The sequence below is a fragment of the Haliaeetus albicilla genome, chromosome 13, assembly GCF_947461875.1.
Source record: "Haliaeetus albicilla chromosome 13, bHalAlb1.1, whole genome shotgun sequence".
In the NCBI taxonomy this organism is placed as follows: Eukaryota; Metazoa; Chordata; class Aves; order Accipitriformes; family Accipitridae; genus Haliaeetus; species Haliaeetus albicilla.
Genome location: NC_091495.1, coordinates 30848593 through 30866464, shown reverse-complemented (window position 1 = coordinate 30866464; position 17872 = coordinate 30848593). Strand labels below are relative to the sequence as shown.

Genomic DNA, 17872 nt, shown 5'->3' with positions numbered 1-17872 from the left:
CCTGACACTGAGTGGTATTGGATCAGAATAAAGTAAGGAATTAACTTGCTACAATAATATTTTCAGAAATAAATTTCAAGAGGTTCATTTTACCACCTGAATATGTTATTGAACAATATTTCAGTGAGAAACTGTTCTTAACATTTTTGATCCTTTTTTTCCCCCTTTTCCCTCTAGGACAGGGTTTTCTATAAATTTTTATTTCTTTAATAACTTAAATTTGGGGCTAGAAAATTTTCTTATAACTTGAAATTGATGAAAATGGTATTGGCAGCTCTTAGCTGTGCTAGACTGTTGTTGGAGAAGCCATTTGATTGTTCAAGAAGCACTCCTAGCTTTGGTGAAAGGGCAGCATGCTAGATTTATCTTTAAGTACTCTATGGTATCTGGACCATAGTGCAGTGTAGGGACCTTTGAGACTAGTATGATTCTAATGATTTCAAGATATGAATGCGGATTTTGTTACAGATGCATTTTTCCATCCTTATAAACTTGAAAGCCTGTTAGAAAAAAACTTGCAGCTTTTATTTCTCTAGTGTATGTAGTTTGTTACACAAATATCATCCCTGCAATCCTAATCAGACAGTAAATGTCAGCCAGTCACTATGGCCTGAGTCACCATGGAAGAAACTCGGGTGAAACCTTAGGCTTTAGTTTCTACAGAGCTGCTGTCTGCCATGAAGGGAATAATGAAGCAAAACGAGTTGCTGACCATGTCATCAATATGCCTAGTAAACTATGATCAACTCTCATTCTTTAAAAGAGTTTTGTGCCACCATATGAGGAGTTTTAGATTTGTTAACCTAGAAATTTGTTGCCTTTGCATAGGTTAAAAAAACCCCAAAACCATAAGTAAAATGGTAAGAAAGAAAATAATAGTCTGTTGAATCTTGTCTAACTAGATAATAGACTCTAGAGTTCACCAGTAGTCTCTGTGCTTATGTTATTTTTGTCTTTACAGAGCATTAATAATGTAACTGTGCTCTTTTAACTGCTCTGAGCTAAATGTGTAGTCTTATGGAAATTCAATAAAGGCAGAAAAGTATAATTCACTGTGAGTAAAGGGTAAAAAAATTGACCCTAAATGAGTTACTGTATCATGTAAATGTTTTCTGCATGGAAATAAAATGTATGTATGAAAGATCTGCCATATGTAAATTTGAGAGCAAGGGTCAAATCCTTCATAAATCAGAGAACTTCTACTACATTTCGTCTGCTTTTCCCTTTTTGTTCAAGTAGACTAATACACTTCAGAAGGACAAATGAATTCTTAATTAAAATAGGCTGTAGACTATTTGGAGTAGATGTCTGGATCTAAGTTTGATTTAATGCTGTTTTTCAATTATAGTAGCTCCACTTATATCTATGTAGTGTTTATACTGTTATACAGAACGTTCAACTTGAGTCTTTTGCCTTTTGGTTTTATGTGTAAAAATGGTGTTAATTTTTGGTTGTATTAAAGAGTAAATACTGTTGCATACAAGTAGGAGTTTGGTATTTTTATGGCAAAGTATTCCTTGGGAGTGTAATATTCAAATAAAACTATTACTTTTATGTGGTTAGTGGCTCTGGTTATAAAAGTATGAATTTTGGAAATCAGACCTCTATAGACCAAGTTTTAAGTCTTGGTATTCCATCTAAGGGCTCAGACAATTCCATATAAACATTTGGCACAGAAGTACTATGTGCTTTTGTATGTGGCAGGTGTATGACATCTGCCAGCGTTATTTCAACTTGTTTAGTCCTTGTCAGCAGCTCTTTTAGGAATTCACTGACATTTTAAGGGTAAAAGCAGGACAGATGACATTTTTCATGCTATTATTTATATTTGTTCCTGAATTGTGATCCAGGCTTAGAATTTTTTTGTGTCAGTATAATACGATGATCCAAACCTTTCTAAAAAGAAAAAGTCAAAAACTAGAGATGACAAGATACAGTTACAAACAAAAATGGTAAACATCCTGTTTGGTAACTTAGTTGTATCACTTCTCTATAGAGGAAAAAAAAATGCTTCAAGCAAATTAATGGGTTTAATTCTAGGTCAAAAAATGGAGCCTAAAGTTGAGACATTTATTTGTGTTGATAGAGTAAGAGGAGAATTAATACGTAAAAGTATTAATTAAAGAAATACAAGGGAAAAATTTGGAGAGAATAGTTTACAATATCAGTCTGTACAACATAAAAGTTTGTTGGAGAGAGGAGAATAGAAGAGGCTAACTGGCTAATATAACAAAGCAACAAAAACTGTGGAAGAAACTGGGAGCCCAGAGCTGGACCAAGCACCCCAGGGGTGGCCTTACCAGTGCTGAGTTCGAGGGGAAGGATCACCTCCCTCGACCTCCTGGCAGTGCTCCTCCTCATGGAGCTCAGGGTACTGTTCACCTGCTTTGCAGTGAGGGTGCGCTGCTGGCTAATGCTCAACTTGCAGCCCACCAAGAACCCCAGGTCCTTTTCTGCAAAAGCTTTTAATACACATTTCTTTCATTCCCATTTATTCCTGATATCAGTGGAAAAACAAAGCACATGAGCGCTGAGATTCATTTCACCTTGCTTTGTCTTTAACGTCATCTAATTGTGTCACCCAAGGTATGCTATCGTAACTAGTGGTAAAGAATTGGCATTTTGGGGTGCAAATTCTCTGACCTTTTTTGACAGCTACTTCAGGCTTAGATGGGTAGCATTTAAAAAAAACCACAACAACATATCTCTTTTTCTCCATGCATTATAGAGATGGTTGATTTCATTTGTATGTCTGTGATAACATTGTAGACATTGATCAGCATTAGGTCTGATGAATCCAAACCACTATTTATTAATTTGTTTTTCTGCTTTTTTTTTTTTTTGGACAGGTCCATTCCAGAGTTAAAGTGTGAATTAGAGCAAGGTTGTGATGTATTTCAGCTTTTGGAGAAGTAGATCAGCTGTTGTCTCCTGTGTTTATGTGGCGATACACTTCCTACAGATTGTGTTGCATATTTTCCTATTCTGTTTTGATATAAAATGCAATTTATTTTTTTATTTTTACAGGCTAAATTCCATTGATGTTAAGTATCAGATGTGGAAATTAGGAGTTGTTTTCACTGATAATGTAAGTTTATCAGTATATATATATATATACACACACACATAAATATATGTATATATTCACCTGCTAAAAAGCAATATACACTTGTTAACCAGAAGTGCTTCAAAGGGAGGTGTGAAATACTCTGGATTATAATTTATTTACTACATAGATGAAGAAAATCTTGGAAACTTAAAAAGGCATTGCCGACATCTTTTCCCAGTTACATAGGTATTAGTCTATAGAACCTCAGTCAGTTCCCGCCCCCTTTCTGATATGCTTTAATCAGGAGCAGTAAGCAAGTGCTGCGCCATAGAATTAGAAAACTGACTATATAAATTCTAATTGCCATTTTTCATATTGTTCATAAACTTCATGAACACTTGAATACTCCTGGAGCACAGCCAGATCGGTATAGTTAATGTATGTGGAACTGCTAAAATTTGTGTCACTGAAACTGGTAGTAGGATGTGATACAGAATGAGGCTGCTGATTTTAATAATTTGAAAAAATGAGTCTTTAAAAACCAGAAAAAAAAGATTGATAAACAAGCCTGACTGTTAAAATACTTTGCAGTTTAGGAAGTCACTCATCAAATGATTATTAAGAGTCTTACAATTATAACTTGCCTAACTCAGTTTATTTTACTGGTGGAAAAAATGGTGGGGGAACAAATGATTTTGGAACTAGGACTGCCAGAGAAATAAGGTATAAAGTGACTTTAGTCAGGAAGAGTGGAACGATAAGTGTCCAGGTCTCCAGACAGCATCATCTGTAAAGAGTTAGAGTTTGTTCAGGATTAGGTTTTTTTCTAAGGGAGGGACTGTAACTTCTCTTATAAATATGTACTTGTCTTTAAGTCCAATAAAAATTAAATGATAGAGGAAAAGATGAAATTAACATTTGTAGTAATAGTTAGTAGACTACTTAAATAACACTTACATGTTTAAGTAGTAGTTTTAGTAGTTTGAATTAATTATACAATTCCTTTTATTGCTTGCAGAGTCCTTTCATTTGTCATTAACCACATTCGGGCTTTAATATTTTAATGTAATGATTTAGAAATTCATAAACAAAAATTCATTTAAATCAGAAAAACTTTTTACATTAGAAACATTAACAGATGAGGGTTTAGCAATTTCAAAATTAGTTTTTACAAATTCAGATTTTGAATATGTCAATTTTTACCATGCCTTGCGAACTCTGTATTTGCTGATTCAATATTTTTGCACAAAGAGAAAATTATCAAAGATGTCTAGCAAATTCTATGTAAAAAAAAATAAATTGTTTTCTATTTAAAGAAAAGTCCATTCAAGCAATTTCTATCATTCCTCAGTGTTTTGAATTAAGTTAAAGATAATAGCCACGAGTTTTATTTTGTGATGAACTTTTTTCTGTTAGTCTTTCCTTTACCTAGCGTGGTACATGACCATGTCAGTCCTTGGCCATTACAACAATTTTTTCTTTGCTGCTCATCTCCTTGACATTGCAATGGGATTCAAGACTTTACGAACTATCCTGTCATCAGTGACTCACAATGGCAAACAGGTATCAACTGTCATCTCTCTTCAGCTTTTTTACTTAAGGAGTACACAAGAAAGATCACTTCATGACTTGTCAATCCGCAGAGCAGCTGAATTAACAGATTTGTTCTTTCGTCATGAAGTGTAGAACTTTGGTCAGTGGGGAAAATAGCCAATGAGATTTATAAGTGTAAGAAAATGGGACTAGGATGTATGACAGTCTCTAGCTGTTGTGAGCAACTGTGTCACAAAGTTGCTGTTTGAAATGTTTTCAAGATGCATCCACAGAAAGGTCCAGTTGAGGCCCAGTTACTCTTTCTGTTAGTTTGAGAAACTCAACTCTTTGATGATAAGTAATCTTTTCTTAAAGAAGCTGTACAATCTGAAAATCAAAATGGCTAGTGAAGCACATGACACATAAAAGACTCTTACATATGAACTCACCTTGACAAACTGTTATTTGTTTTAATTTGTGGCAAACTTAAGTTTCATTTGTGGAACAAAAAATGTGTCATGAAAAGTTACAGAAATCAACATACTGCATTCTTTACCCTTCAAAGAACAGATTTTCTTACATTCTTAATTCTGATTTCTTAAAGGAACAAAAAAGCAAAAAAATCAGTCTGCATGTGAAAAAAAGTGAAGTATTCTACCTTTTAAAAATAGTCCTGAAGTTTTAGCAGATTATCTGTGAAGTAAGGGGGCATAATTTATGACAAGGAACTTTTTAGGTCTGGCAGCTAAGTGAAATGTCAATTTGCAGGATATTGCAGTTCACTTCCAGCTGCTTTCCATAAAGCTCAAGGCAAAATTTTAATGGTGCTGCAGTTGAGCAGTGGGTGTTTGTTGCTGCTTCTCTGAGGTAGATGTTAAAACATTAGGAACAGTTTGTTTTATATGTGATTTTATAGATGTAAACAAAATTGTTTTGGTATTAAATTACTAGAAATATTATATTGGAATTATATAATGGGTGATATTAAATAGTAGTACTATTTCTATGACGTAGTAAACTTTCAGATATTTTTGTCTGATTGTGTGGGTTTTATATGATTCTAATGGATTGATTGTGTATGTATCCACTAGATTTTGCAAGATTTGTCTGTGTCGTGTTTCTGAAGCATATTCAAAATAAAACAGGTGAAATGCACAATCTTTGCATGAAAATATGCAGATATATTACCAAATATTACAAAGATATGCAAAGAGACAGAGAAAAAGTAAAGATAGTTTTCCTTCTGCTAGTACATATAGGTTATTGTTACTTTCCTTCTCTTTTTGCAAAGAAAATTGTATGGCATAATTTCATGTTGCTGTTATATCCACTCCATAATTTTGTCTTCCAGCTTGTCCTAACAGTGGGATTACTGGCAGTAGTAGTATACTTGTATACAGTAGTGGCATTCAATTTTTTCCGCAAGTTCTACAACAAGAGTGAAGATGGTGATATGCCAGACATGAAATGTGATGATATGCTAACAGTAAGTCTTATTTGCTTTCTGGATTTTTTCTTAAACTGTTATGTTTTTGTCCTGACCTTCTTGTAATTCCTATTCATACAGTCATATTGTTAGCCAGCAACAGGAAAGACTATAATTGAAGGCAAAGGAACAAATATAAGGAACACCCCTAACAACTAGATATAACCTGTGTATGTTAAACAAATACACCTATAAATGAATAGAAGAAATGTGATGGTATTCTTTGCTATAGTTTTTCAAAAAATGAAGAGCAACTACAAGCTGTGAAGCTGAGCCAAGTCAGTTAAAGGGCAGTACTTCTGAATCCTGAGGTTCTACAGGCCATTCAGGAGGAGGGTCAGTTATAGGCAAGGACTTTCATAAGTAATTTAGGTACTGAAATGCTTCTTCAAACTTGGAAATCCATCAGTTTCCCTTAGCATGAATTGCCATGATTATCTTCAATTGGCAATTCTATTACTGAAATTTCCTGTACTCAGAACCACTGAAAATTATTTTGAGCTTACTGAGACAGTGCCAGGCTTTGCAGTTGTGGATGGTAGGTAGAGCTTAGATCACAAAGAATTTCTTAAGATATGTTGCTGTTAATATCCTTTTAAAAGCAGTCATGTACAACAAAGTTAAATATATTTCAGTATGTTATGCAATATGAATCACTTCCATGGAATTGACACCATTTAAAATCCCAATAATTAGATAAACTGTGGAAGCAGACTAATATGTCTATACTTTTGTCCAGTTTGGGATGTTCAGTACAAGAAAGACATAGATAAACTGGAGCATAAACCAGTGGAGGGCCGCTAAATTGTCAGGTGCTGGAGTACTTGCCCTGGGTGGAGAGGCTGAGGGAGTTGGGCTTGTTTGGCCTGGAGAAGAGAAAGCTTGGGAGTAGGAGGGGAGTGTAAAAGCAGCTCCCCAGTGCCTCCCAGGTTATTGGGAAGACAAATCAAGGCTCTTTACAGCAGTGCCTGGCAGGAGACCACGGACATAAAGTGGAAAAAGGTGTTCTGACTGAGGAAAGCCAAGCAGTGGATCAGGTTGCTCAGAGAGGTTGTGCAGTCTCCATCCTTAGGAGGTTGTAATGACCTGACTGGATAAACCCGGAGCAACCTTGTCTGACCTTATAGTGGACCCTGCTTGGAGCAGGATTTGCACCAGAGACCTCCCAAAGTCCCTTCTGACCTGACCTGCTCAGTAATTCTCTGAAAATACACTTACCAAAAGGCTATAATATTGTACAGGAATGAGTTAGAATAATGTGCTATAAAATCAGGGTTGTCTTTTGTAAAAGCAGTAAGACTTGCAATGTGATGTTAAAAAAAGAAAAAGTACAGAGAATATATATTTATTTTTAGAAAGAGAAAAATAACTTAAAACTTTTAAAATAACTAACACCACATTCACTCATGAAGGTAATGATTGACTTTCAATGGTAAAATAAAAACTGTTTCTAAAAATTGTTACATTTTTCAGCCATTACTTACTAAGCAATGTATGTTACTATATCAATTTCTTACATAAGGGATTTTGGGGGTAAGTGTGGCATAGAAATAAAAGAAAGGATTTTTTTGTATGGTTAGGTTTTAGGAGTTAGTTATTGTAATTGTCGTCACTACTTTTTGATAGAGAGTGAGAACCCTGGACCTGTAGTTTGCAAAGCTACTTAACAAAAAAGACCCAATCCCCTGCTCCAGACCTCTGAGAGTGATATCATAATTTTCTATTAAATTATAGCATGCTAAACTAGGAATTTTGCATTGTCAGCATCTCACATAACTATAACGAGAGACCTATTATACCACTTTTCAGATCACAGTATTTGTCTCAGACTTCTTCCATCATTAGCCTGTCCTATGCATAAAGATTCTCAAAGGTTTTTTGTTTGTCTTGTTTTGTTGTTTGGTTTTTTTTTTTTATTTTTGTTTGAAACACCAAAAATAGGGAAAGTCATTCACTTTTGAGCTAGGAAAATGGAAAAGGAGATGACTGTGGTGCTAATGGTATTTCCTATTTGCACATTACTGAAACAATCGTAGGTGAATCACGATGTGCTGCTGGTCTTAAGGTAGTTGAACCTTTGATCTTTTTGAACTGCTACATAATGACAGAACATGAAATACTGCAGCTTCAGCTGCACAGCAGTATTTCACCTCCCTCAGAAATGTACCTAACTTCAAAGGGGAGAAGATGACTTGACATAGTATAGTTGCTAGACGATAGACCAGTTCTGCCAATTACTGAATTTGCAACAATGGGTGTTTTTACTTTAGCTGCAGACAAACTTTGTATCCCTTTGTTTTGTGTTTTCTAGTGCTACATGTTTCACATGTACGTTGGAGTACGTGCAGGTGGAGGCATTGGTGACGAGATCGAGGATCCAGCAGGAGATGAATATGAAATCTATCGGATTATCTTTGACATCACTTTCTTCTTCTTTGTGATTGTCATCCTGCTTGCAATTATTCAAGGTATATGTTTGTAACCCATGGTGAGACTGAAAGCATTATGTAGCAGTACAAAGATCTTAGTGCTACAGTAATCGCACACTGAAGATTCAACCAGGACACCAGGGCAGATCACGAAGCACAGATTTGTATCGTATATCACATCCAGCTGGCTTTTATCTGTATGGTGTTCTTCCTAGTCTCTGTAAAATCAACAGGCTCTAATTGGATCGGTGAAAACAAAAAAATCTCTGCTATGAGAATACTGGTATCACTACAGTTTCTATCTTCTCATTGCCCTTTCTAAAAGCCTCCTGTAAATGATCAGCAAGAGAAGTGATTAGAAAGTGATCAGAAATCTTGTGGCATACCTTAAAATTGTCTTTCAGCATAACCTGCCCTTTGTGAATTTACGTGGACAAAATCAGTAGCGGGTGCTGTCAGTATTCCCCCTGCCAGCATCTAATGTTCTTGACTGTCTGGCAAATCTTCACCATTGGTGGTAGTGGTGTGAAAATTGGAACATCGCTTTAAGAGGTTTAATCTTTTCTTACATAAAACCCTCTGTTTGGTCTGATGCCTGCTCACTTGAATAATGTCAAAGAGTAAAGAAAGGTGCTTGATATGAAACAGATTTAGTATATCCTGGTTAATGACAATGGAAAGTCAGCTGCCATTAGGTTAGCTTCTGAATTTGAGTGAAATTATTTAACTGATAGTGTGGCTTGCTGTTGTAATCTGGATAGTGGATACTGAATTTTGGGAAGTCAGGGTTTTTTCTATTATGTGTGTATTAACAATGTTTAATATTATTACACAGAGTACTTAAAAGCCCTATCTGTTTACATACTAAACCTTCAAAAGATTGTCAAGAATGCCCAGAAGATCATCTTTTATTAAAGTTTGCACAAATTAACAGAAGTATATTCTTGATTTTGGAAAAACATGTAATGATTTTTGTTAGGTCCAGTTGTTGTTATAAATGGTAAAACCTTATTGCTTTCTGTCAGCTAACACTTAGCTAACTTACGATGATTTTGAAAGCAATAAGGATGCTTTCTCACTTCCTGCAAAGAAGTTTAGAAGTCAACTCTGAGCTTGTGGTAAATTGTTTATAACTCCTACTCAAGCAGCAAGATTTTTAAAGGGCTTGGGGAGGGTGCAGAATTTTTTATAGCCTGAAGTGACATATCTCATACTGTTTGGTTCTTCATTCTGTGAGCGGCTGAAGAGTAGAGGCCTTAGCTGTCAAGCTTTGAGTATAATTCTCATCTGGTATTCATCAGTTTTACAGCACGGTAGTGTCAACAATGATTGTGGTTAGTCCTTATTTGTATTGGTGTAAGTGAAGAGAGAATCATAAAGAATTTATAATCTGAGCCATAGAGCCTGTGGAGGTTTTTCTTCTTCTTTCTGTATCTCCCTGAAATGACCCCTTACTTCTGTAGAGCTCTGACAGTGGAACCTCATACTACGTGGCAACTATAATGAGAGAGGATGCGCAGAGCTGGGAGCTTCTCTGCATCTGCCATGTAATAAATCCCTGAACTCTGTTAAAAGTATAGTAGTAGTCTTTCTATAGTAAAGCCTCCATCACTGTAAAAACCACGTACATCTTTAGGTACTGAGTCAGGATTAGAGCACTGTCAATAAAACAGAAGTCTGCTTGTCCCATTTTATAATTCCAAATGGTACTGCCAACCATGTTACTTACTGGTAGCCATTTTCTTTGACTTGCTCATTTTTCTTCCTGTATTGAGTTGTTTTTGTGGTCTTTGGAATGTATATTGGCTTCTATTATTTCTCCACAAGATTCTCATTTTAATATTCTTTGTCAGAGTTATCCCTGTATTTCCAAATATTCTTTGTCACAGTTCTGTTCTTGAACATTAACTGTCATTTTAACTTAAACCCTAGGTTTAATTATTGATGCTTTTGGTGAGTTAAGAGATCAGCAAGAGCAAGTTAAGGAAGACATGGAGGTAAGAACAACCAGTTGGTGAACCATACCCTATTTTCAGGTTTCATGAATATCTGTTTTCAATCCAAATGTGATCTACCTAGTGGATAGTTTCTTAAACTAAGAGGAAAATACAGTTCTGTACACGGTCCAATATCATACAACATCCTGGATGAGATTCTACTCTCACATCTCAGTCCATTAGATGGAAATAACAACCGCCTTTTTTTTTTAATTGACTTCTTGTATCTATTAAAATATACGAACTTAAGTAGTTCTGTTAGTACCTAATAAAATTCTTTTTAGACAATTTTATGAAGAGAAAACTCTGCTAGCATCCAGGTTCTGAATAGCATTTACCACTCTTTGCTGCCTCCTGTGTAAGAGGTATGCTATGCTTTGACAGGTGCTAGCTGCTATGTTGCATAAGTCTTTGCATGGGACACAAACCCAGGTTGTCTAAACTGATACTCTAAGCATATTTTGGATTTGTTTGCTAATTCCTAGTATGGATTTTTTTAATACCTCCAGATCAAGTGTGGCCAGTTTTTTGCTGTCAGTGATAAGTTAACAAAAATTCAGATAAAAAGCCGAACAGCTTATTTTCTCATGACTTTTTAAAGTTTAGACCAATCCCTGTATCTTCTTTTCTGTAAACAAGAAAAATCTTTTTACGTTGCTCTATATTATAGTGAATTACATATCTGTGGCTATTTAAGTCTTTTGGATCTTCAGACTAGAGGTTTCTAACACAGGGTGTTAACACTGTCATGTTACAGTTCATCTCAGATGTAATCTTCTTTGGTTAATCTATGTGTGAAAGTATCCTGTACTTGGTGGTTTTCTATTCTGTCATTTAAGTGTGACTATAAGAACTCAGAAAAGTGTTGCAAACCTACTGTGTTTTGTAATCTAAACTTTGAGCATATTCAGTTTCAGCTGGACAAGCACAGCAGGCATTGAGGTACATGTTGCCATATGTTACAGTGAGTGTTACCTACAGTGTTAAAGGGAAAAAAAAAAGTCAGCTTTGACCACTGTATGCCATTCTGTTACAGCTGGCAAAGATTTTTTTTTTGTTGTTTTTTTTTTTTTTTTGTTTAAACAGTAAGAAGCTACTCTCATGGCAGTTAAACTTCTATTCAGGTGTTTTGACTGAGGTATCCAGTCCCAATCATTAAAAGAAAAGCCTTTTTGTTCAGCACATATTATACATGATGCATTGCCATTTTCAAGAAAATTGTTACATTTTTATTGGCCTTTTCTCAAAGGGGGGCAGGGTTATATATAGTGTTGAAGTGCTCTGTATTCTTTCTTTTAGACAAAGTGCTTTATCTGTGGAATAGGAAATGACTACTTTGATACAGTGCCCCATGGCTTTGAGACACACACACTACAGGAGCACAACTTGGCCAATTATTTGTGAGTACAGTAAAAATTAGCTTCTCACTAACTCATGACCCATGCACCCTTTGCAAGTACCTGATAGCTCTCTTGCATAAGTAAGAGTCAGTACTGTTTGGCTTTGATGTGCACTGTCTGAATATATAATTCTGTGACGATGGGAGCAAGGAATGAACAAACTTCATTATCTTGTTCCCAGCTTGGCTGTGACACACCAAGCTTGTGTGAGCTAGGAGATGGAAACTGGGAACTTAGTATGTGGCTGTGGAGGCGTTGTAAAATTGAATGTGTTGTGTAAGGTACAGAGGAACGGTATGACCTGGCCTGGAGACTGATGGAGAGAGTGCACAAGCAAAGGAGTAAGGCAAGAGAGGGAAAACTTAAATTGGACAAAATATTTTGAGTGGAGTGCTGAGGCTGACCAAGAGAACCTGGGACAAAGGGTGGTAGGGGAACTGGAACAAGGAGCTAGGGAGGGGAGGGATCACACCAAGGGCATCAGGTCCACCTTTGGAAAATCCAAGCAGAGCAACAGTGACCACTAAACTCAGTCTTTTTAAATCTGGAAATAAAACCATTTATCAGGTCTACAATCACTGTATCATACTGTTTCTCTCCTGTCAAATACCTATGAAAATCCATTGCCAAAGTGTATTTTATGCTAGTGCTGTCAGCATGAAGCAATGGGTGGATTGTGACTTTGTGTCTATAAACTAGCACTGTATGTGCACAAAATAATGAGACTGTAAAGTCAAACATCCCTATAAAGAAATTCCACCTGAAAAATAGGTTGTGCAAACAAAATACGTTAAAAGCACCATCATGTGGGATTTTGTTCCTGTTTACAAAGTGCTACACAAATAACACACGATAGCATACTTAAAGTGCATCATCCTAAGGAAATGTTTTTTGATATTTTTGTGCATGATCATGTTTTATATTTTTACATATGTTTGGAGAGAATCTTTATTATGAGTGAAATTTTGAAATCATTACCTAGTGTCTGTCAGATATCTCAAAACCCCAAGACTAATGTATTTTTAAAATTACAATTTCTTTTCTGCTCATGTTGATCTTGAGTTACATACACTGGTAAAATATCCCCTGCCTATAATTTCAATAAGAGAAATCTCTTAATTTCTTCAGCATTTCTTATTCATTGTGGGGAGAGGAAAAAAGTTCCAACAACTGTCCTCTGTCTGTTTCCAAGTTGGTGTTCATGGGCAAGAAAATGTCTGTTATAATTTTCAGATCAGAAAGCTTAGAAAATCTTTATTTATATGGAGTTGCTATTTACTGTGAATCAAACTGAATCTCTTGCCTTTTAGCAAACTATTCATTGAACAAAGAGTGAACGTCAGCAGTGTCAGGAAAGTATATTTAATGTGTCTGGAGTATTATCATAAATAGAACTCTGGAACTTCTAAGTCCATGAACAGCATTACCACTGTACATACTGAAAAATATCCATCCCTCTGTGGGTTGCCTAATGTTTCCAAATACTGTATTCATAATAGCCGTTTCTTTGCTTGTAGGTTTTTTCTGATGTATCTTATTAACAAAGATGAAACAGAGCATACAGGACAGGTGGGTTAAACAACTCTATGAATGTCAACAGTTAGTAAATAAGACTGATTCTAAAATAAAATTCATTCAGGCTTGGCAAAACTAAGAGTATTCTAATGAATAGCTCCCTATATGGTATGTAATTTAATTCTCATTCTTCTAAACAATTCCTAGGGCTTTGGTTGCTTAATGTTAAATTGAGCATTAATTCTGTGGTACTTTCTATTTCTATTTTGTTATCTGACCTGTTATTCTTAAATTGTTACTTCCACAAAATATAAATACAGACTATAAACAAAAAAAAAAGAGAAACAGAACAGTTAAGCATCCTGTGAAAGCAGCACTCTTCATTTCTCCCTGTTGATTCTTTTTTAATAGTCCTTGTCTTTTATTATTATCTACATATAATCTTCTTTGACTACATTCCTGGATAAATCCATATGAAAGAGCTTGTGCATATGTTTAAAATGAAACCTGTGAGAGAAGTTTCCCTAGAGGTTTCTTCTTTGCTGCTGTTCTTTCAAACTTTTGGTGCTTCCTTCAACTTCCTTTAAGTATACTTAAAGTCAGCAAAAAAATGTATCAAATTTACAGACTACTTTTTGTTTTCTAGTGATAGTCTTGCAGCTGACTAAGCAAATGTTCCTGTGTTACAGATCAGAAAACAAAAACCTGAAAAGAATCATATACGTAGCCCTACAGATTTGTGTTAGAGGGATGATTTGCTATAAATCTATGTAGCTTACTCTTTCTGAACTCTGATGGATGTACTGGGCAATTATAATAATCTTTTTTGCATAAATCTCAGCCTTGTCCAGTATGAGATTTTATGTATTTGCTTTGATATTTTTGAGCATCCATTTGTCATTTGAGTATTTCATGTTAAATGAGATCTATTAAAAAGTCTTTTCTATTTGATTTTTCTTTTTTCTTGGCATACAGTGTGTCCTACTATATTCACTGAAGCCAGATTTCTACTAACTATTCAGTTTTGATACTGTTAGCTGATAATTTGAAAATTGACAGTACTTCATACTACGTAACTTCTAGGGACATGGTTTAGTGGTGGACTTGGCAGTGTTAGGTTTACGGTTGGACTTGATGATCTTAAAGGTCTTTTCCAACCTAAATGATTCTTTAACTTGTGTAACACATGTCCTTTCTACCATGGAATTTGTATAATAAAAAGCACATTTAAGTGGTGTGATTAAAATGGAAATAAACTGACATATCCTTTACTATTCTCCAGACTGTCTAGAGACAGAGCTTTACCTGAACAAATAATCAGAAAAAAAAAAAGACCACTTTTTCATAAAATACTGCTTTTCTAAGAAATACCTTTAATGTATTTTATGTTTTATGTATTTTGTGTAGATATGTTTTTAAATGACAGATGCAGAAATTCAGTCAAATTTCTACGACAGAAAATATTCTGCTTACCCTGGTATTTGTCTCGCGACAGCTTTAATTGAGCTTTACAGTGCTACTGGATATGCAATAAGAACTAAACTACCTGGTCCTCTTCTATGTGTTTCTCTAGTGCTTTTTGTCTAGGTGACAAAAGTCTAAAAGCTACTCTAAACTGATAAAATCATTGACGTGATCTTGTAGATTGATATAAAATAACCTGACATGACAGAATCAAAAAAGTGAAACAGTATATAAATAAAAGAGAAAAAAAAAAATGGTTGGTGCTTTCTCATTGAATCAAGTTAAATTATTTAAACTGTGTTTCTTTCAGGAATCCTATGTATGGAAAATGTATCAAGAACGGTGCTGGGAGTTTTTCCCTGCTGGTGATTGCTTCCGAAAACAGTATGAAGACCAGCTCAATTAAGCAGAGATGAGGATTTCCAGACAAAAATATGTCCATGTATTTCCCAAGTCTTTTGGGAATATTCAACAGATTTCTTAAATGCCCAAAGCTGTGTGCTTTTTGGAGCACCAAAGCTCTGTTTTTAATGACCCAACTGCGCTTTTATTTTCTTGTGTATTTGCTTTGAGAACCCTGGAGTAAAGAACAATGAAAAATAACAGCAACTCCGGAAAACAAACCAACCACTTGCACACACACAAAAGATACCCCTATACATAACATGCACACATAAGAAGAGACTTGAGACAGCTTATTTCTGAAACTGCCAGATGATGCCCTTGTCTATAAGATCACACATGGGGTGACATGGTAGCAACACTCATTCAATCTGTTTATTTCATCATCCTGGAAGGAACTATATATAGTTCGCAGAGCACTGTAAAAGATTGTTGTGGACACTAAGTTGTGGGGAAATAGTGCCTTACTATATGTGGGTTGAGCTATGCAGAAGACGAGTGCATGATGACATCTTTTTTTTTTTCTTTGTCTTCCCTTTCTTCCAAGTTAATATTTATTTTGTGGTTTTGGTGGGTTTGGGAGGAAGGAATTTGATTGTGCACATCTTTTTAATAAGACTGGAGTGTCTCAGGACAAGATTAGGTTGTTTTCATCAAGTTCATTTCACATTTACCTTCCTCTTTAGCTTTTGCTCTTATTTTGGTAATGCTCTGATACAACACTGCAACTTTATGAAATCTTTGTATGAAAACAAGATGACTGCAAAAAACACTTTAACAAGAAATGTTTCATTGCATGTTTATTATGCAAGTTTAAAACAATCAAAAAAACAACCTTCAGAAGCAAGTTGATCAACATGAAAAACATTCACAATAATTATATCCATAGTAATAAAGTGTTGTGGGCTTTATTGTACATCTGGAACAAGTGTCATCAGCCAACAATGTATATGTTATGAATTTAACAGTAGTTTTGGTTTCTTTTCTTTTCCTTTCTTTCATTTCTGCCACCTGTGATCAATAGTGGAGTTGAAGATTTTCTTGTTAAATTATTTTTTAAAAGCAAAGCTGAAGCAATATCCATTCAGGGACTCCATCAGTTGCATCATGAAACACCAATGATGTGTACATCACTCCATTTTGAGTCCTTTTCAATTGTAATGCCAGTCTTTACAAATAAAAAGAGAGATTCAGAATGGAAACAAGCTGGTTTTGGTAGCATTTGAGATCTTTGTTATGGAGTCTTTTTATTAATCCCTGAATTAATTACACCCACTTCAAAGCAGGATTAAGCTGCTGTTTCCTTAATGAAAGTTTTTGGGGTTGTTTTTGGTTTTTTCCTGGATTTCTTGCTGTTCTGTTGCTCCACCTTATTTCTTTACAGGCCACAGTTTTGTCATAAAATAAATTGTCTGTATCAATATTCAGTTATAACTAAGAAAATTTATAACTAAAGAAATAATCCTCTATAAATACTAATTCTGTGTTCTTAAAAGCCAGACTTTCAGTTCAGCAGATTGTGAATATTACTACTCTGAAATTGGGATCCTGATTAGGATTCTGGTAAAATTCTCTCAAATTCTACAATATTTGAGGCCAGAGGCTGGGCAGGCTGGTGATGGTGGGAGGGGCAGGTACAGCAGCTACAATTTGTATTCAGGTTTTAAGCCATCCCCACTTCATTTGGAGTATTCATTCCAGCTTTGTTTCCTCCCTATTTGGCACAACTCCATAAAACACTTTTAATCAGCCTTTCTGGGATTTGCAGGGAAGATTTAGAAACAGGCAATTGCAATGTTGTTCCTTTTTGGGTGTACAACATGAGAATAGTCGTTGTTTGACACACAGGCAGAAATATGTAGCTAATGATTCTGACTGATACTTCAAGGTCCCCTTGTCTTGAAAACAAATTCAATTGGGCTTTGTAGGCAAGTACCAGAATAAAAGTGACATGTTTCTTTAACCTCAACTTCCACGTCACAAAGCTTCTGGGGCGTCCTTGCTGTTGAATCCAGTATACTGTTTAACAAATATATGTGAAGCCACACTTAAACACTAGAATCTTTCAGGATGAGATCTACTGATTATATGGTGATGCAAAAAAGTTTCTTTTTAAGTATGAAAACTCTTCATTTATTAAATTAATTTTAGCTTTCACAGAAGCAAATTCCTACAGCTAAGAACTGGTTCATGAGAGTTTGCAGGCTTGGTGTTCACTACTGAAAAAGGATGGGAACTGGCTTTGGCAGACCTTCAGAGCTTGGTTCATGTTGTACCCTCTGCAATGGCTGTAAACTTTCTGTGAGTTCCTGAAACTTGGCATTTCCTGTATGTTCAGTGCACAAAACTTGCCACTGAGAGCCTTTTTCTTAACACGTAACACATCTAATTCAAGAAAAGAAACTCACTTTGAAATTAAAAATAAGAGTACGTGTCATAGGAGACTGGTTTATTTTAAAAGTGTGCATCTTCTGTGACTCACACTGTTTCTGACACTAGTGTGTGCTTTTAACAGGATAATATTATTCAGGCAGGCCACAGACTACATGATACAGACTGTGGTGTCCAAAGACAAAGTTGAAGTGAATTCTTAGATT

General features: G+C 35.4%; 1 protein-coding gene across 11 annotated transcripts in view; it reads left to right on the top strand.

The window, feature by feature from the left end:
• RYR2 (ryanodine receptor 2) overlaps positions 1–16480 on the top strand; it is a 456061-nt gene extending 439581 nt beyond the window's left edge. For all 11 annotated transcript variants that reach the window (XM_069800675.1, XM_069800669.1, XM_069800667.1 and 8 more), the window contains 8 exons: positions 3028–3088; positions 4466–4612; positions 5934–6068; positions 8380–8536; positions 10430–10494; positions 11794–11894; positions 13412–13463; positions 15184–16480. In XM_069800675.1, the coding sequence (XP_069656776.1) occupies positions 3028–3088; positions 4466–4612; positions 5934–6068; positions 8380–8536; positions 10430–10494; positions 11794–11894; positions 13412–13463; positions 15184–15279 (814 nt within the window). In that variant the 3' untranslated portion in view covers positions 15280–16480. The remainder of the gene's footprint in view (positions 1–3027; positions 3089–4465; positions 4613–5933; positions 6069–8379; positions 8537–10429; positions 10495–11793; positions 11895–13411; positions 13464–15183) is intronic.
• Positions 16481–17872: the final 1392 nt, after the last annotated feature.